The sequence below is a fragment of the Chlamydotis macqueenii genome, chromosome 3, assembly GCF_036417535.1.
Source record: "Chlamydotis macqueenii isolate bChlMac1 chromosome 3, bChlMac1.mat, whole genome shotgun sequence".
Classification (NCBI taxonomy): Eukaryota; Metazoa; Chordata; class Aves; order Otidiformes; family Otididae; genus Chlamydotis; species Chlamydotis macqueenii.
In genome coordinates, this window is record NC_141558.1 from 27,126,574 (window position 1) to 27,147,380 (window position 20,807).

Sequence of the window (20,807 nt, forward strand, 5' to 3'; positions counted from 1 at the left end):
GAGTTTGATGGCCCTTTTTCTTCTCAACAAGTAAGGGAGTTCAGCACCTTGCACAAGTACATCAGCAACTGACAACAGGAGAATCTCTAAGCTGTAAAAACTAATTATATGAATGACACCAAACAAAAAAAGGGAAGAAGAATTGAGGGCTCCCTCTGCCAGGATTTTAAGTTCCAAGGGAACACCACTGTTATTTATTAAGTGTAAAATTTGCACTTGATTCTATGCAAAACAGGTTCTTGCACCAAAAAACTTGCATTCTAATGAACCAACAGATAAAAAAAAATATTCAGAAGATACATATGCAGGTAATCCTAGAAGACTGTAGCATCTCAGGCTAAACTTTTTTTGGTCTGTTCAAGTCACTTCTCTCCACTTTTCTTTCAGAGGACCTATTATATCAACATCAAGACGAAATAATGTAATGTAAAAACAAGAATGATAGTACTTTCAAGATTTCACACTATAGAGTTCCACATGCTGCTTCTAATCATCTATCAAATGCTATGTCTACATTTTTCAAATCTATGAAAGAATTTAAAATACCTTGTTTCAGCTTTACTGAGCAATGCATCCCATCGACTATCCAGGAAACTCAACTGCTTCAAGATTTTCACTCTATCAGCAGGTTCTGCTGACTCTGCAATTTTCTCCCCTTCACGCTTGATTACCTCAACAGTAGGCTTGCGGTCATCCAGCAACCTCTGGAGAAGCTACAGAGAAAGCAATCACGCACCAGGTTATTAAGAAACATTGTAATAACACAAATGTAAAACCAGAAGGAGCTAGATTTTTTGAAAACTTGTTAAGGTAAAAGAAAAAGCAATGCCTATACTTTGATGAAAGCGTGAATAATGCTAATCAAAGACACACGACACACCCACCTGCCTGTCCTGGCCCCAACACATGCTCATTTTAGTTTCTCAACTGTTTTGCTATGAACAGCAGAGCCTCACCAAGCCAAAACAACTTCCTTGGTTTCTATGGGGTAAAGACATGTTGCAGTCCAAAGAGTAAACTTACAGAGGGAAGAGTTCTATTTAATACCATTGAGGGAAACAAGCTATGTAGAGTATCTGATGCATTTGATAGGAACACTTCTGAGGAAGCCGCATGCCCTTCTAGATTTGTCAACGCAATGATAATTCTGATTATACAGAGAGACAGGAAAATACATATAAAAATTATTATATAATTGACCCATTACTTGTTTGAGACACAACTGAGTTCACTGATCTCGTCCAGTAAATTAACTTCTCTGTGAAGAATAAAACACATCTCAGTCTAAAATCCTCCATTCTCTAGTTGCCTTTGGAAACATTAACATTGTGCCTCTGCCAATATCCCAGCACGACAACCTGTATTGACCAGAACTTTGTATTAAATCTCTGGGTGGCAGAGGGCCACACAGTCCAACTGCATGGACTGTATATTTCATGAGCTACATTATGGTTCTTTTTTCTATAAACATGATGAAAATTTGCACAAGTTGACAACAGTGTAGTGCTTCTACATTAACACAGGCCACTTCCAAACAGCATTCCCACTAATTATCAACAACGATCAGATTACAATCAGGATCAAGAGCCAAGTACTTAAGTTCATAACCTGCAATATTACGTTGGAATTACTACAATGAAAATTTACTAGTTTTTACTTCCTACTTTTCAAATGCTCAAACACTGGATTTCATGATTTCTCTTTTTCCAGTGGACCTTTAACAACCCTTTCCAGATAGTGTTAATAACTCTAACCAGAGCTCAGACTGCACAGTGTCACTCTTTGTTTTATATCCCAGAAGAGAAGCACTTCTCCCAACCCTGGACAGGTTCTCAACTATGGAACAGATGGCTCCACAGCACACTTCAATGTAATACAATACACCTGAACAGATTTTATGCTTTGCCAAAGACTGGGAATTTATTCTCACTGATGCAGTGGAAGGAGAAAGATTCTGAACGCATTCCACTTACTTTCTGTTCTTGTATTTGGGCCTTCACAACTTTGAACTCAGCAGATGGTGGTTTCTGATTAGCCACAAGGTCTTCTGTATCAATGAGCCAGCTAAGCAGAGATTCAAGGGCATCCTGAAATCTCCCACAGTGAAGCAAGGCTTCCTGCAACTGTGCAGCACGCTGGGCAACCTGAAAAAAAGGTAGAGGATTAGACTGTAGTCACCTTCTCTTCTTATTTCTGTGAAATAAGTAGCCAAAATCTGTAGGAAATCTGGCAATATCCCTAACAAATACTCTCATTTTAATAGCTATTCAGAACAGCACTATGGCACAAATTAGCATTAATTTCTTGGGGCTACAGACATCCAATGAAAAGAAGAGATTGACTCCCAGTAAATGAGACTGCTCTAACAGTATCTTACAATAGATACTTGTGTTTCATATAGCTATAGTATTATGAAGTATACTGACAGGATGTTTGTGTTCCAGGTGGTTTTTATTTTCCTTAGAGAAAGACCGAGCCAGGAACCCAAAGGGGCAACTCCTAATAAGAGGCAATAAACTCTTCAAAGGGAAGAGAAAGTAGGGAAGAAGAAGGCAAAAAGGTGAACCATAGGTGTCTGTGGTTCTGCTGCATCACTCCTTCAGGAAGAGGAGTGGAGGAAAATGAGCGCCATTTCTACTTCCCACCCTTTCCATTTTCCAACAGCAGCTACTGCTGCAAGAGGGCTCTTCAAAAGCACACAAAAATATCTACAGCCAATTTTTCAAAGCAGTAGTACCTTTTGATGTCTCAAGTAATACAATCCTCCAGGTGTTATAAATGAAACATGCCACCAGTCACACAAAGCTGGACTGTATCACTTCTCTGTGCACTGCACAGGTGCAACAGTGTAAGTGAACAAAGGCAACTGAGTGAAAAAAACACATGAACAAACACTGAAGAACAAGTACTTGAAAGTCGCTGGCTGCAGATGACATAGCTACCTTTCCCATGAACGTGCCATAACTCCAGCCTCTTTGATTGAGTTATCAGACTTCCCTGCTCTGCTTAAGCAGGAAGGAACACATAGTCCTAAAGGAGTCTGTCCTGAATAAAAATCCCGGAAAGTTCTACAGAAGGTTTGACAAAACCTTACAAATGATAGTGATACCTCTGGCTACTAGTGATATAAATCTTATCCTCAGAATTACCAACAAAGTGACTGTGTAAAGTAATATAATTCATATTCTTAGTGAATATTTAATTTCCTGTATTTTGAAAGATGTCAGCAAGCAAATCATCAAGAAGCAGAACACAACAGAAGTAGAACAGTATACAAAATAATAACCTTCTTATTAAGAGTCTTCCATCGGGTGTTGACATCTTCAAGGTCATGTTCAAGGTTTTCTGTGTTGGTACATTTAGCAGCACTTTGAATGAGGCCTTGACCCAACCAGTTTACTTCCTGTTGTTTTACTTGCAGGGGTTCAATTTCTTCTTTCTGGAAAACCTGGAGTTGAAATCCAAGACACACATGAAACATTGTATCTTCTAACACAAAACACAACTGGTGTTTACAACATAGTATGCAACAACAACAAAAAAAAAATGCTGAAAATAAGTGTCTAGAAGAAAGGAAACCGCTCTGCATCAGCAACTTCCTAAAAAAAAAATAATAAATCTAAACAGAGTAAATGCAACACACCATAGAGGGAAAAATGCTGTACATTTCCCATGAGCAGCTTTAGACAGGAAGGAAAGAGGGGGAGAGAGAGAGAGAAGATGGGAAAGTTTGGGGGGGAAAAAAAAAAAAAAAAAAATGAACTTCTGATAGAGGAAAAAATTCAAGACTGGAGAAAGTCATTTATCTGTTTAATTATCTATCTATCTACAAAATCTACCAAAAAAAAATGTCACAGAAGGACTGTTAAGTTGTCCTCAAATAAATAAATACACACACACCCCCCAAGAGAGACAACTGGGCATTTTTTTCCAAATTAGGATAAAAGCAGAAGTTTTAAATTAAAGAAGCAGTGAAGGAAGAGATATTTTAAGGTAGTTTTGGGGAGAGCATAATGCTAACAAGCGAGGAGGAGGCACTACAGATGCTGCTGAAACAGTATCCCAGCAGACGCCCAGGAGAATGGGTTTTCTTTCAGAGGGATACCCTTGCAAATTGCTAGGGCTTTGACCGTACCCAAACAGCAATTGGAGCAGTTTTCTGTTTGCTTTATTTCGCTCTTTCAAGTATTTAAGCTTTTTCAGAGCCAGATTATTACCATTAGCAATAGCAATGTAAATCTCCATTTGAATTCAGCTGCATTGGGCTGCACCGACACCAGTGTCAATGAGATCAGAAAATGGCCCGAAGCCCCTGAATTAATTACACAGGCCAGTGAAAAATAACCAATGAATAAACAATGCTAAAGAATGCTCAACTTTTGACCCGAAATCCTGCTATCTCTATAGCAGCATTCAGTAGCCGTGTTGGTGTACACTTCGTGCATTCAAAGCAACCTTTCTCAGCACCCTGAAAAGCAGGGTGACCAGTGACTCCTCTGTTGCACCAAACACAGCGTGGCAAGCGATGGCTTTTAAAGCAGCAGACCTCGGGTGGCTGAGCACGCTTCCACCAGCTTGATGAGTCAATCGAGAAGCTAGAGCAGCTACCCTGAACGCGAGGGGCAAAATAAATTAATGAATTTTGTTCCTATGGACATAAAAAAAAACCCCAACCTGAAAAACTCTAAGACTGTGGTCACATGAAAACTTAAGAGAGTGCAACCAGCTGGCTGCTCCCAGAAAATGGAAAATGCTTGTGTTTTTCTTGACTGTAGGGTAGGGAGGAGGCAGAATAATATTTCCACACAGAATCAATAACAAATTCTTCTTTTATGTGCCATAAAGCCTCATCTTTCAAGAGCAACGTCCTACCACAGAGAGGACTGATCTCCACAATCTGCCCTTTAAAAACACAGGCATTCTTTGCAGAGAGAAGCTTAAAATAAATTACAATTATTGCCGAGGCCAAAGTTTACCAGAACAACTTAGCAACAAAGCTTGAAGTATCTCAGATTTCAACCAGAGTGGGAAGAAAAAAAAAAAAAATTACAGACCCGACAAACACCCTTTCCTTATGACAAAGCTTCACTTCTTACTCTCTTACCTCATCCCTCACTCGCACAGCGCGGCAAGATCCGGCGCTTGTAAAACACTGCCATCACATCGGATCGGCTTTCTGGCAGGCAAAAGCCAAAGGCGGCTTTCGGAAGGGGCGGTGGAGCCTTTAATCCCCCGGCCTTGCAAACCCCAACGACCCGGCAGCGTTGCTCATACCTCGGCGAGCGAGGGCAGCCCGGGCCGTACCGGCCGCACAGCCGGTAACCACGCTCCGGCCCCAGCACCAACACGGGTGGGGTGGGAGGGTGGGGGAGGAGGCGGCACCCCCACTTCGGAAGTAACGGGCAGCAGCTGGGCAATAAATAAGCCAGCCCCGCACAGCTGGAAGGAATCACCCCTCTGGGAACTGGCCCCGAATTCATTCCCTAAAGTGATCGCCTCACCTACTTTGGACATCTCCTGTGTGCTATGCAAACGACACTGATTACTGCATCTGCCAAACTAATAACAATTAAAAAAAAAAAAAAAAGACATTTTTGCGACGACAACAAAACTTAAAGAAAGCTTTAAACAAATACCTTTAAGGCTGCATTACAACTATTTCACAAATCTATGGATTTTTTTATTTTTTAAATTACCTTGTTAGACAACAGGCCATTGCAGACTGTATCCAAGGTTTCTTGGATGCCAGTAGTCCAGATATTGCCCTTATTTCTCCCTGGGATAGCTTTTGGACAGTTTACAGTATTATCTAATTCAAGCTGTTGAACAGAAAATGCCGTTTCATCTGAGCCTGTACATGCTATACTGGATTCCTCTGTATCAGATAAAATCTCGTATCTTGCTAAATCACAGTCACTAGAATTTACAGCAATATTTGCATAATAAACATCTACATGGTGAGGTGCATCATCCACATAATCCTCCTCTACTGGTGTGACTCGTGTTTTAATTTTTTCATGAACTTCATATCCATTTTCCACTTCATTTTTTTCAAGGGAAATACTTCTTCCATCAGTTAGAAGAGGAACTTCATGTGACAGAGCTTTCTCTTTGAAACCTTGTAATTGAGAGTATTCCCCTCCCATCTCTTCCTGATCACTCTCACATGTCTGTGCATTCCTTTGTTTCACTTTTCCAGAGGGTAAAGTGTCACACAAAGTCAATCTGCAGCTTTCTTTGACAGGGACAGTACTGCTTGCAAGCAGTGGGGTTTGCTGCTCTCTGCAAATTGCTGGGAAATATGGTCTGAACTGACCTACTGCATGGATATCTTCTGCAGAAGATAAACTTCGTATTTGAGCTTGCTCCCCTGCTAACAGTGTATCTTGTTTTTCTTCCCTTTCTGTTGGAGGGCTGCATAAACCAGAATCATCCTCTTCCGAGGTAAGAGAACTCGTACCCCATTTGCATGTGCCCGATTTAGCTGTATCTGACATATCAGTAGTTTCATTAAAGGAGCATTCACTTTTATTTGTGTAATCTGAAAAGTTGGGTGGAACAAACATTCTCCACGATCGCCTATGCTCCTTCTTTTCGGTGTGAGACTTTGCTTTGGGTAATCCAGCTGTCCGAATTATGTCACTGTTCAGTTTGAGAGCATCAAAGATCATTTTTTCATCTAACTTGTTAGCATCACGGCTTCGGAGCTCAAAAACACTGGAAGAAGTAAGGGCACCGTTGGAGCACAAAGTGCCGATGTCCAGTGTCCTGTGACTGTAGGGTAAGGTGCGGTCCGTGAAATGCCTTGAGGAGAGGCTGCCCTTGGAGCCAGAATCGATCTGTTCATTCAGCCGCACGGTGTCATAAATGGACCGCTGGGGAACGTAGCAGTCCTCAATATTTAGATCTTCATCTTCTTCCCCTTTGCCAACACACGGAGGATTCTGACGTAGACAGTCTGGCCTGCTAAGAGGCTTCCCCATCCTGAAAGTATTCGCACCAGTACACCACTATGCCTCTGTTTTCATGGATACAGGGGAAACATTTAAAAAACACTAGCGCTCTGAAGAATTACAGTAAATTTGCCCTTAGCACAAGATGCATCGATATAAAACATACATAACTTATGAGGTGGCTGAGGTCATTCATAATCAGCGCATCAGTGCAACTTTACCTGGATGTGAGGTTTTTTTTCCCCCCTCTAAAATATAAAGTGCTTCAGTAAGAAAGTAACAGAAATCTTCCAATGTCACAGAAAAACAAAGTATAGCAAAAACCAGCAGTGGCTCAAATATTTCAAACACTCCATGTGGAAGGCTTCATTTATTTTTCCAGGTCAGAATCTGAATCTGAAATCTCCCCGATTAAGCCTTCCAAATGAACAAGGGTTGCAGAAGGCAGCACATTATCTTCTGTAGGTGTAATCCATTTAACTGGTTTGCAGAGTCCCATCTCCTTTATAAATAAAACATGGTGCGGCAGCTTAAAAAGACGGAATCCACAGTGGCTGTGTACGGTCCAGACCAAGGCACGGAGGAAATCTTGGAGGGGCGGGGGGGGGGGGAAATAAGTTAAATCCAGAACAGTAAGAATAATAAACCAGCCCTTTACTTTTTTGGCAGTAGCTATAAATAACCTTGATCAGAAAGGCAGCTTATCCTCTTCTTGTACCAGGCTCGTCCGTGGTGCTTCCACAAGTCCCACAGGAAAACATCACTTTCAGGCAGCCAAGCCAAGGCGTCCTTCGACCAGACAGTCGGAAAACAAACGCTTTTTAGACTGATTCTCCCAATGCCATCCCGGAGAGCTGTTTAAGGCAACTGCGGAGCAGGGCACGCGTGGCGCGTCCCCCCGAAGGCACGGCGGGTCCCGACTGCGAGCGGCAGCTGCCCTCGCTCCTTCCTCCTCCTTCCCCAGGCGCGGCTGCCAAGGCGGCGGGGGAGGCGGGAAACCCCCCTCAGCGAGCGCCGCCGCCCAGCCCTCCGGCTCGCCCCGCTTCCTCCCGCCGCTGCGCTCTGAGAACCGCCCCGTTTCGCTCTTCGGGCCGCATCTGCTACCGGCCCACCCGCTCTGGGGACTCCCCCCCACACCACCACCCCGCCCCTGTACTACTGCTCGCTCCTTGTTCCGCCGGTGCCGTGCGGCGGGGCGGGCCGCGGCGGGAGGCCCGGCCGCCGGCGAGGCGGTGACATGGCGCACGCCTCGGCGGAGGCACGGTGCTGGCCGGCCCGGAGTGCCCCGGGCTGGGAGGGCAGGCGGGGCGAGCCTCGGGCAGGTGAAGCGACACTGCGCCGGCCGGCTCGGCTCGCCTGCCCGAGAGAAATCTTGGCATCCATACGCGTTGCTTTTAACCACCGTCTGCACCCCATCACCCCGTCCGACAGAGCCGCCATTTAAATGGGCACTTCCACACCAAAGTTAAATTGACAGTTTCCCTGTGTATTATTAAAAAAAAAAAAATCCCCCAAACTCGTCTTCAGTGATCAGATTTGAGAATAGTCAATGTCTTGACAGGCAGAGAGACACTTAGCCCAGTTCTGATTCCCTTCACTCAGGTTCCTGGCTCTGCAGCAGCAGCTTAGGGCAATGTTGGCTGACAGTGCTCCCAGGAATATGGCAGCACCGAGCCACCCTGCTCCCACCGAAAGAAACATTAAAATAGGTGGTACTCAGAGCAGCACAAAACCAGCCTAACAGGACAAAGATTCAGGTTTTGGACATTTACATCTTTTAAATACCGTTCAACACTTTGCACCTACACTTTTAGCTCATCATCATGTAGGTGAAGGGTTGGGAGACTCACAGGTAAGTCGCCAACAGGACAGGAGAAGCTGTCATGACCAAACTGCTCTGCTCCGGTAGAAACCGTACCCCTAACGACCAGAGACCTGCACTGCTGGTGCGGCAGTGATAATTCAGACCTCAGTTTAAGGACAGCATATGGCACTTAGTGTTAAAACTTAACATACGGCATTAACCACCATCAGCTGGAGCTTTCTGTGTTAAGCAGCAAGCAGAATAGACTGTACGCAAGACATACAAACACACCACACTTCTTGTTTATTGATGTACTTGATATACAGCCAGCTACATATCAAAGTACTAAAGTCATGCAAGACAAATTCTCCCTTTCTCCTCTCCAGTGAGCAGCCATAACATGAAAATTACACCAAACAGATACTCACCTCTGGATTCTCTAGTTGAGAATATATACTATAACAGTAAAGATCAGAAAAGCATTTCTGGAGGTCCTGTCATCCATGGTTTATTCTCACCCAAAATGCCCACAAACAGCTCCTTACTGTATTCAAAGAGTGCTACACCATTTTTTAGGGGAAGTATATAACCGAAAATTGTCTGTATTTGTTCAACAGCAAAATGATTTTATTAGCATTTTTTAAATATTTTGCCATTTTCCACCATATCTACTGAAGATTTTCATATGATACATTAGTCACTTTCAAATGCAATACTTAAAAAAAAAATTGCAACTGTTATTTATTTTACCTTTGTTTTTCAACAGAGACCCTAACTGTAGTAAATCCCAAGGAAGGTTAGTATCTTATTCCAGGGTTTGTAAACCACTGCACGGGAAATGCGACACTTTCAGTTTCTTACTGAGCATAAAGAGAAACCTCTGATTATTCTTTCAACATTATCTGCCTTCAAAGTGAAAATCAGAGGACAGACATCCTCTTCAGAACTACCATAAGCCAATTAAAATCTTAGTTCAAGCTCATTGGCAGGAGTACTCAGGCTAGCTAAAAATTCCCATAAAGTCTAATTAGAAGGCAACCTCTAACGACTACATCTACTTTTGTTCCAAAAATAAAAGCAAAAATCAAATGAACCATATATTGATGAAAGCTGTAACACTGCCACGTCGGTTTTACTATGAAAAATGCCCTTTAATGGCAGTACAAAGAATTGCGCAAAGGTAAGAAGTAAAATAATTCAGTTGCTGGGTTTTTTCCTCTCTCTATTTTAGAGAGAAACTAGCTGCAAATACTGCTCCTACCCCAAATACCCTAGCACGGTGTGGCTACCCAAACCCAGGAGGTTCAGTTCAACCCATCTGCACAATTCTTTTGTGTTTTGCTTTTGAAGAATGGTAGCAGACTCAGTGTACCTTAATAGACCTAATTTACTAAAATTTCCTTTTAGTACCAATCTATGCACTGCGTACAGACTTTGGGGGAAAAATGTCTAACAAAGCTGAGTTAATTAGTAATTAATTTTGTGTCTTTTATATTAATTAAGACAAATTCTTCATTTGATTATACTCTTCCTGGAGTACTTTAGAAAGTAAGTCATGGTTCTACTTTCAAATGAACCCCACTGGAGATTTTCATTTATAGAAAGCAAATTTTACATCTGCATTGTAAATAAATATAGTTTAACAGTGACAATAAGTACTTTCAATTTAACACTCTATACTGATTGGAATAAGTAGATTACAAAGAAGGAATATAAATAAAACAAGTCTCTGTTATGTGTGTGTATATATATTTTTATATATATAAACACAACTCAAAGCCTGTTTATTTTTTTTTCAAATAACTATGCATTTTAATGTCATGCCAAGAAGATGCACAAAGCTCTACCTCTTTGCACATAAAAATTGGTCAAACCACAAAAACCACCTCTAGCCCATTACACGAGATCCTTCCCTGAAGAGAGTGAAGATCTCATGTGAGTAAATCTATCAAAGAACAACTCTTTTGCTTATAACTCTTGAAGAAGAGAAGCTGATTGTACTTGACCACAGAAGCTAAAGCCTAAGGAGCTAGACTTGTGGCCACAGCCACATTTTCAGGTTGTGTTTGCGTACGTGCACAAACGTGAGCAAACACACCGCGAGTGAAGCAGGATTTGTGTGAGCCAGTCTCCCTACAGTTTGCTGCCTCAGGTAAAACTGCTCTCTGGAAGGGTAAAGAGTATGAAGAGGTACATTACCTACTGTAATTTGCTGTGCCCTGGTAGCACTTCACACTGAGTTTTAGAAGAGTAATTGTTGATCCTGATCCTCCTGCTATCAGTATCCCTTTGCTACCTAGCACTCTCACCTAGCAAAATTTCCCATTCCAGTCTTCCTATTTCCTTTCTTCAAAGGGTCCCCATTTTGCTTCTTTATTCCTGCATTTGCTCTTCACTTATTTAAACAGCCCCTTCACCTTTTAATCATTTTTCACCTCCTGTTTCACCTCCTGCCTCACAATGGCATTGTGTTTTCAACCGCAAGCAAAAGCATGGCCTAAAATAGTTGCTTCGAACAAAACACATTTCTGAGCTTATAAATACAATCCTGGAGTCGATTTCTGGATATAAACATATTACTACCATTGTTTTCCTTTACACGTCTCCAGGTTTTTTGGTCTTTACCATACAAGCTCTTTTCTTGCGGGGACACTATCTCCCCACAGGTGCGCACAGACCAGAGAAGGCTCTCACTCCTGAATTGTACAATGGCTGTCTCTTGTCCAATGCCTTTGTCCAACGCCCTAATGAGGAACAACACTGAGACAGAGAACTGGATTCTTCTACTGTTTGTCTATCAGGCTGCTTCCCCCTAAAAGCACTGTTCTTTGTAGCCAGAGAGAGAGACAAACAAAGACCTGACACTGCACCTAGTGTTTGAAAATGCAAGAAATGTGGTAAAATCAGATATCACAAATTGGCTACAATTAAAATCCTACACAGTTAGCGTAAGAAAGAGCAATCATAGCAGGAGCTTTTGCTATTTTCCAATATCCAAAGTGTTTTACTAACCATATACAAAGAAGAAGAAAAGCCATTTTTTTTCTCTTTTAAATTGAGATAGGACAGATTGGCATACAATTTTAATCCTCCCAGTGTAATGGAATCTCCTCATAATGTAACTATTTGTTCAAGATTTTTTTCTCTATTTATGCATTCTGAAAGATCATCAAAACTCAGAGTAACTTGCATCTGAAATTCCCAGATTAAAGTTTTGAGATTCAGCTTCCCTCTCTAACGCAGTTTAGGTTAAACAAGCGAAACGCACCCTCTGTTGGGCAAAGCATGTAATGACTTTTTCCCCAGGTCATCTTTTTACCAGCATGGTTTATCAAATGCTGTCATGAAGGTTCGGTTTTATGATTAACTGTGAACTAATGTACAAGTCATACAAACATTTGAATCAATATTAGGTTGAAATGAGACCAAAGCAGCACAGAATATTCAGTGTGAATATAGAGCCGTTAGGAGATTTATGATCTTTTTTAAGCACTGCTTACATCTGTAGGATTTATAAATCTTTCCAGCGAGCGCTGGAAATTCATTTATTGTAACATAAAACAAGGAGGTACTTGTACTTCATTTCAGCATCAAAGCACAATTAACACCCGCTATCACTGCAATGCATTTTTTTTGGGCTGGACAGGGATTGCTAACTGGCATATTAAAAAAGCTACACACAGAAGCTCTACCATGCATTTTGGATAACCATGCTATAGTAAGTTCCCAATACAAAATGGGGGTTATTTTACTTTATTTCTTCTTACTAGGGTGTTTCTACATAAGAGTGGAATTCAGTGAGGTAAAACTGAACAGTGTATCAGAACAGAAAATGGCAAAAGGTAGGTTCTTAAACCTACGTATGCTGAAACATAAACCCATGTGAAAAACCCTAAACTACTCTGGGCAAATATGGGCTGGTATGCAAACACTGGAGTCTAAAACTCACACCACAGTGAAGAAGAAAGTCTGTGTAATACATGGACGTCAGAATAGAGACAATACACAGTTCTCAAAAATAGGAAAGGTAGACTGATTGCGTAAGGAAACAAGATCGTGAAGAGAGGTGAAGACGAAACTGGGGTGCTGGAGCTGTGAGCTGGGGTGCAAAGTTACCAATGTCTGCCAAGCTGTAGCAAAGGAAAGATTCTCTGGAGCATGACAAGACAGCCCATTCAAAAGAGATAAAAAAGCATACAAGTAGAACTGACTGCTGTGAAACAAGACTCCTCCATGGTCTGCGCTTAACCAATCCCTTTCACAATGATATTTAATAAAATTGCATTGAGGAAAATACTTTATAGTAGTAAGAAAGAAATCTTCCTACCTTAAACGTATTCAGCTGCTGATTAATAGTCTCTGTTTCCATTCCAACAGGACCTTGTGACTCTTCGTGTTCTTCGGCTCTCCCAAGCAGACTGGAAAATTCTTTTAGCTTACTGTAAAACTCCTCAACACGGCTAATAGTACCCTCCACTTGATCTTCCCTCGCTTTTGCTCTGTCTAGTAGCTTGTTGCACTGTTTATTTAAAGCTTCCAAGTCTCGTTTTACACCAACAAGATCAGGAGAAGCTTCAGCTTCTGTGGCTAGCATAATTTTACAATTTTTATTAGCATTTTCATTATTCAATATAAGATCCTCCAGCTTTTTCAGGAAACGTTTTATGTCCTCTCTCTGTGATTGCAGTACCTTGAGATCTCTCCCCGCTGGAGCCATACTATCAAGTTCATCATCAAACTCTGCAAACTGAGAAAACATCTCTCGGATGCTGTTTTGGAAATGGCCAATTCCCTGAAGTTTTGTCTCTAAGAATGAGCACCTGTCTTCAACCTGCTGGTTCACTGCAATGTATTCTCGCTCTAAAGATTCAGCTTGGAGCAAAAGGTCAGAAACACCTGCTGAATCAGAAGCTTCTACCACCAGGTCTTGGGCAAGCTTTTTTGCTAAATCAACATGAGGCTTTAAAGCTTGCAAGGCTTTCTGCTGGGCCTGCATCATCGTTAGGTGTTTGTTACTGAACGACTGAGGTCCAAGTGAGTCGTGAGCTTCCAGATGCTCTTTGGCAATCTGAAGCTGTTTTTCAGTTTCCTTGGATGATTCCTGAAACTCTTTCAGCCTCTGTGCCATAATTTCCAAGCACTCTTTCTTCTTGTGTAATTGTTCAGTGACCACATTCACTTTCCGATTCAGCACCTTAGTTTCTTCTTGAACAATTTCTTTATCTGTTTGACTTGCACTGAGCAAACTTTCAGCAGTATTATTTAATAACTCCACCATCCCATGGTGTTTATCCAGGTCCTTCTGCCAGGCCCTCACCTGAACAATAGAATTCTCTATTTCAACAGGGTTTATGCTAACTTTTAATTCACACAGGTTGCTTTGGCACTTCTCTATCCATGGCTGCAGATTTTCTACGTGCTGCTTGTATTTGAGGGCTTTCTCCAGACAATCTGTTAATTTATCTTGCCTTTCTTTTACCTGCTTGTTCATTTCATCCCAGTTGCTTCTGAGCGTGGCAATTTGGGATTGTAATGCTGCTTTGTCAGCTCCTTGAGTCTTCTGTAAGATACTTTCTCCTTCTGCAACAATTCTTTCATACGAACTAATCTGATCAGTCATGGTCTTCTTAAAATCTTTCTGTTCTTCAATCAGTGATTGCAAGGTATCAAGTTTGGCTGATACAGGACGAGCCTGGTTCAGCTCTTCCTTCTTTTTGCCTAGCCAGGCCTGAAAGTCCTTAGACATTTGCTGGAACTGATGAGAAGTGGCATACGCTGACTGAAGCTGCTGAACATGGTTATCTACAAAAAAGAAGAGAACACAGAGGTTCATTATCAGACCTGCTAGTATTCAGTGAAAAAATAACAATTAATATTGATTCTATTATGAACAATCATTAATGTAAGGAAAGCTGGTCCTTAGCATCTGGTGTTTGACTGAAAGACAACCAAGTTTCTTGCAAGGGACAGACTTGTGCCTGTACTACAGCAGAGCAGTGAAGGCATTTGGACATTAATCAAATAGGGTGAGCTTAGCCAATCTGTGTCTACATGAATCCCATTTAGGCAGATTTTGGGAGTAAAAATCACACAGTTGTGTTGCATGGTATTACGAAGTGTAGGCACAGCAAGTAATCTAGCCTAGCAGTGTCTACCTCATGGCCTGCTGGCAATATTTGTTCTTAGGGAGATCCTTTGAAGTTCCTCATGTCCAGAGGAAAGTAAAAAGCTAAAACTGATGCTGTTAGGGAGAACAAAGTACGCTTGCAGCGTATTACTTCCTCAGTTCTGTTGTTCACAGGGTAAGAGAAGGCTGCAGACTACCAGCCCCCTTCTGTCATAGGCAGTTTTATACAATTACCACTGCATTTCACCAAGCCATTAACTGGTGCATGCATAAAAATTACAATTTTGGCTTACACTGTGCACCTATGCAGTTAGGTAGCTCAATGAACAGCATCCTCTTTTTGGTATTTCAATTCAGTAAAGACACACCTGAAGGAAGAGATGAGAAACGGAGCCCTGCTATTGTGCTTCAAATTCTCTCCCAAACTGTCCACTAGAGATCCCAAGTATTGTTTTTACCTTTCCAAGGTATGGGGACTCTCCTAAATACTAATGTACAACTGCCTGGGGGTTGGACTGGACAGAGAACTGGCATTAGGCTCAGCTCACTCAACATCTCTATAAAGACAAATGAGACTATGATGCTTTGCTTTATGCCTTAGTTACTATTTTTCTTTAAATAAGCACTAACCTGATTTTTGCTCAATATCCTTAAACAATTTTAAGATGCCATCTAATTGTCTCGTAAGTTCTGCTTTCAAATACTCTTCTCCAACCAGTGATGACAGCTCTTCACAAAGAGCTTGAGCTGCATTTATATTCTTCATTTCCTGTTCTATTTCCTCCTTCATTTCTCTGGCAATTTCCAGTTGTTGTTTCACAGCATCGGGTTGTGTACTCACAGCCAAGCTGCTGCTTAGTTTGCTATCCAAGGCACTTAGCTTATCAGACAGACTTCTGAGTAGACTTTGATACTCTGTGCTTTTTACAATGGCTTGGTCAATTCGGTCACATCTGTTCCTCAGTTGGCCAGTTAGACTGTCCCATTTTTGTGCCACAGCTGCCAGTTGCCCTTTTACAATTTCATGGGAGGGTAGATGTTCACCAGGTCTCTTCAGAATTCCTTCACCAGCCATAGTTAACTGCTCATATTGTGGCTTTCTGGTATCAAACTCTTTGAGCAGAATCTGGGAAGAAAGAAAATTTTTAAAAGCATTTACCTCATGAAACAAAGAAGCAAAGTGCTTCTGACAAAAATCATGCAGAATTTGTTGCAGCTAAGCTCTCTTATGGAGTAATCAATCTCCGAGTTTAAAAGACAGTGGAATAATTGCGTCGTCTACACATAAACTGTGTTGCTTCCAAGGATTTACATCAAAGAATTAGAAAAAATAAGGTTAATTTACACATGATCTAATGGAAATTCAATCAACAGATACAAGTAAACAATGAATTCTGTTAATACTACAGCAATTAAGTAACCGTACCAAGTAAAATAATCATTGTTTAATTTCAAGCCATGTCTTCTTTCTTAGGCAGTTTCACTATTTGTCTTAAGATAGAACTTCAAAGAAGGTGTATTTTGACATAATATTGCAATGTATTATTATAGCACAGAGAATATTTGGATAATTCACAAAATGACTGAATGTGTACTGTAAGACCTTTAAAGTTTATATCACTGGTTCCCAGTTTTGGGTTGGTTGGTTTTTTTTTTTTTTGACAGTAAGTCACAGTGCTTGGAAAAGAAGGGACAAATATCATGGTTTTATTTTACAGAACATTCCCTACCCTTTCTTTTTAAGTCAATTAGGTTTCACTTTTAAGGACTGTTAAGTGATATATGACAGCCTTATGCTGGCTGTCTAGATTTCTGAAGCACTTACAAACCAATATTAAGTCATTTTCACATAGTATTAGAACATAGTTCATGTTTTAAACACTTAATTTTAATCAATATTAATATGATAGCTTTAATAATATTTTTGCAAAATAAAAATGTTACTTCTCATCACAGTTTAAAATTACTGGCAGCAATAGAAATGTTGGAAATTAAATTTTTTAGTTTCTGCATCTTTGTTTTAACTTTTGTTTCTTTTATCTGTAGTATTTCTGTAAGTAAACTACTCCACTTTTTCATTTTACTTTTTCTTTTGCCTTTCATGCTCCTGGCCCCATATCTATTCACAGTACTGCATTTCACTTGCCTCCATATTTTTATTAGCTACTGGCACAGTCAAGTGAATAAAATCTCAAAAAGCTAGTTCTACAGCATAGACTGTGTATGAGAACTGACCATAAAATGTTACATACACACTCAAATTAATAAATCTTCAAAGAAACATTTTCATTCGACTACAGAGAAACCACAGTATAGCCAAAACAAAAACAATGTTCAGTATCAGGATCGGTTTCTCAACATTTTTTTTCCTTCAGCTGTTCTGATCTCTCTTCACTCTTATAGTAATTTTGTCTTGTAATTACTGTTGTCAAGTATGACTTAAGCTGATATTGTAATGGCTCATACTAACTGTGCTGTACTCTAGATAGATGCAAAATAGTACTTTGCTAATAGCAAAAAAGCAGAAGAAACTTAAATCAATAATGCATGTTGGCACTACTCACCTGAACCTGCTGCTTTTGTGTATTCAACATATTGGGATCAATCGACAGCGGTCCCAGCACGCTGACCATTAGCTCCTTCTCCACAAGCCAGTGCTTTAGCTGAGCTTCTGCTGTCTGGAACTGGGTCAGGTAATTTGAAGACTCCTCCAGTTTTTGTTGTCTCTCAGATGTAACCTGATTGAGCTCTTTCCATTTGGAATCTAACAATGATAACATCAACATATTGCATGCACACTCTAGCAGATGGGCTGTCACATAGCAGACTATATGAAACATAAACAGAGCTCTCTAATAAGGCTTCTTGCTGATTAACTCCAGATGCCTTATTGCAGTGACTCAGCAAACACATCTTTTAACAGTCAGATCCATATACATTTGGATGAAGGTCTGCAGTTTAGCACGGCCACGTGCAGAATTTTTAGAGCAATGAATATACATCATGTAATAAAATTGGATTAGAATATTACTAAATGAAATACCACCAAATTCAGGCTTCAGTCTCAAATGACGTAAAAGCCACAGGGCTGTACTGTTATAACTGAGGTGCCTGATTTAGATAGACAAATCTTCCTGCTTATTCAGTAAAAAAGAAACAGACGCCTTTCCAAGGGTGAGCAGAAGACCTAATTTAGGCTTCTACTCTGAACAGCCCTCTGACGGAACACACCTCTTCCACGTGTTTGTATTAGGAATCTGTGGAGATTAACTGCCTCAGTTAGACCTCTAAACCAGGTATCTAATGACAGGCAATGAGAATACTTCTGCACACAGGTATTTCACAAGTGCTGTGTAAGCTTAGGTTCACACCTAGACCAATCTATGGTCTCTTCCATTTGCAGGAAGTGGCTTCCAGAGCAGCCATTGAGTCTTATGGTCTCGTAACTTCCCCCTTCCCTTTATGATACTGTCAGTGCTTGCTCAGTCAGCAACTCTCCTTGTCCCTGAATTTCACCCGCATTTTTTCAGTTTCTTCTGCCACTTCACTCTCTTTGACCTCTGCTCATTCTGTATTAATTCCCTTTCAGCACTAGTCAAGTTCTCTTGGAGACCTTATCTGCTACATAAACTTTTCAGTTTCACTTACAAACAGGACAGATTGGAAAAATTCTCAACTTTAAAATTACTGTTGGTGTAAAGAAATGCCTATCAGTATGAAATATGACTGACCTAGGATTTATTTAAAATATGACAAACCTAACAAGAGTTTTTAAAAGCTCATGACAATTATGCATAGCAGTATCTCAAAATCTATTGTCCAAACATGGTCAGTTCTAATTTTTTTTTTTTTTTAAATATGGATTCAGTTTTAGAAAATGGCAAAAAGCCACCACAACCACAAAATTACAAAAGCCATTAGTGCATGCGAAAAAAACATGCAGAAGAGCATTACCAACAACTCAAACTGTTCTTTACATGAAATTGGAATTAACTTAATTTGTTATATTTTGTAAGAACAACAACATATGTATCTGGAGCAGTAACTGATGCAGCAGTTTTAGCTGCACGTTGTTTGAAAAAGACAAAGCCCTCTCAAACAGAAAGTCAAGCCTCTCTCAATTGCACTGATAGAAATTCAAAGCCCATGGACACCAGTGGAACTACTCCAAATCTATACTCTCATAAAGGGAATGTGAAAATAACTATTCCGACAAAATTTAAGGGGCAGGAGGAAGCAAGATATTAAAAATACTGGTGATTGCTAATACATTAAAAAACTCCTAATAAAACAACTTCCAGATCAGTCTGAGCTATAATACAGCTTTACTGAAGTACCTATTTTATCCAACATTTGTCTCCACTTGGGTGCCTCAGGGGAGTCGGGGTTCTTCTCCAACAGCTCTGTCACTTTGTCCTTTAGTTCCTGTACTTTATTCGCACTTTGCTTTAATTCATTTTCAAAAAGCTGCAAATTCAAGTGATTAAATAAATAAATGAGAGACTAAAGAACAATGGTAAAGTTTGAAGTCCATAACACTGAGATGCAAAGCATGAAGATAAACAATAAATGTCTAACACTTGTATACTACTTTTCTGCTGTGAATCTCTAAATACTTTATAATGGCATATGTTGCTGCTCAATTTTTTTTGGAAGAGATAACCTGACAGATTTAAATTATATTAATAATAACAATTATTGTTTAATTTGAATAAGTGATCAAACTAGACAAATTCAGATAAATAAGATCCACTAGGTCCCATCATATTCACATAGACTTGGAATCTGTTCTTGTACAGAAGGCAGACTGACTAATGCACAGTACAGGTCACAGTGGAAATAACCCAGCTAGCACCAACAGAGGCGCGCTTGGTGTGGCCCCATTTACCTCAATGGAAGTCCTGCTATGACAGACAGACTACTTCTTGTAGATCATCTAGAACTATAGTTTTAAGAGCACCATAGCTTAAAGTGTAGGCCTAGCACGAGACTGGGATGCCCCAGCAACTCCTAATTAATGCTGTTCTTACAGAGGTGAACAGTCCTTATACGCCTGGGAAAGGGCTCTTACATTAATATTCTTAAGTAACAAAGCTTGCCCCATGGAGCTGTATTTTAATTATTCAAACCCCACTAAAATAAACACAGAACAAACTGTGCTTGATTTAGAACTTTTAATAAAAGGTCCAACTGCATCAGAAGGATGACTCTTGCCTGAGCACTCGCTCAGTTTTCCAACTATCTGTGAATACTCTTCTATTACTATACCGAGCGTAAGGTGGTCACTTTAGCTTTGTACACTCTCTGTTAAAAACTAAGAAGCTAGTTTTCTTCCACATTTAGGCTGAGTTTTAGGACTGAATGTTATCAAAGTCTGAGGAAAGTTAGTAGCTGTTTAAGGGTGACGCTCCAAATATAAAAGAACCTCAACTGAATCCAATTCTGTCCTTGTTTATCCACAATCACACGCAAGGAAAGAATTTTGCCTATCCATTACGTTTCCCTTTATACATGAGCATTTACATGTGTAAGTATTGTCTTTCACTGCTAGAGAAGCATATGTCTCCAATGCTGAAACAGGACAGCAGCTTACTGCTGATACAGTGGTTTTCTCATATCAATTAAAAAGAGGGTAGCAGACTGTTGTGCAGCTATATGACTTAACAAGCATGACATGGCTGCTGAAGAGAAATACTGCCGTGGAACAGACATAAGCCGCTGCAGCTGCAGAGACCAGGGGGTCTGTGGAGTGTCAGTGAACCAGCAGCTGCAGAAACAGCTTTTGGATAGGTACAGCCCTTCAGATCTTACAAGCAGTCCAGTATGTATCTCTAAACCTCTCTCTCTATAAATCTCTAAGGAGAGAGATTTATGTATACATCTCTAAGGAGATTAAAAAAAAGTTTATTGTTTAATCAATATA

The 20,807-nt window shown here is 40.5% G+C and overlaps 1 protein-coding gene across 4 annotated transcripts in view; it reads right to left on the reverse strand.

The window, feature by feature from the left end:
- Positions 1–20,807, reverse strand: part of DST (dystonin) — a 310,564-nt gene that overhangs the window by 66,538 nt on the left and 223,219 nt on the right. For all 4 annotated transcript variants that reach the window (XM_086743267.1, XM_086743270.1, XM_086743269.1 and 1 more), the window contains 7 exons: positions 19,222–19,351; positions 17,449–17,648; positions 15,515–16,010; positions 13,085–14,559; positions 3,287–3,448; positions 1,974–2,144; positions 547–713 (listed from right to left, as the gene is read on the reverse strand). In XM_086743267.1, the coding sequence (XP_086599393.1) occupies positions 547–713; positions 1,974–2,144; positions 3,287–3,448; positions 13,085–14,559; positions 15,515–16,010; positions 17,449–17,648; positions 19,222–19,351 (2,801 nt within the window). The remainder of the gene's footprint in view (positions 1–546; positions 714–1,973; positions 2,145–3,286; positions 3,449–13,084; positions 14,560–15,514; positions 16,011–17,448; positions 17,649–19,221; positions 19,352–20,807) is intronic.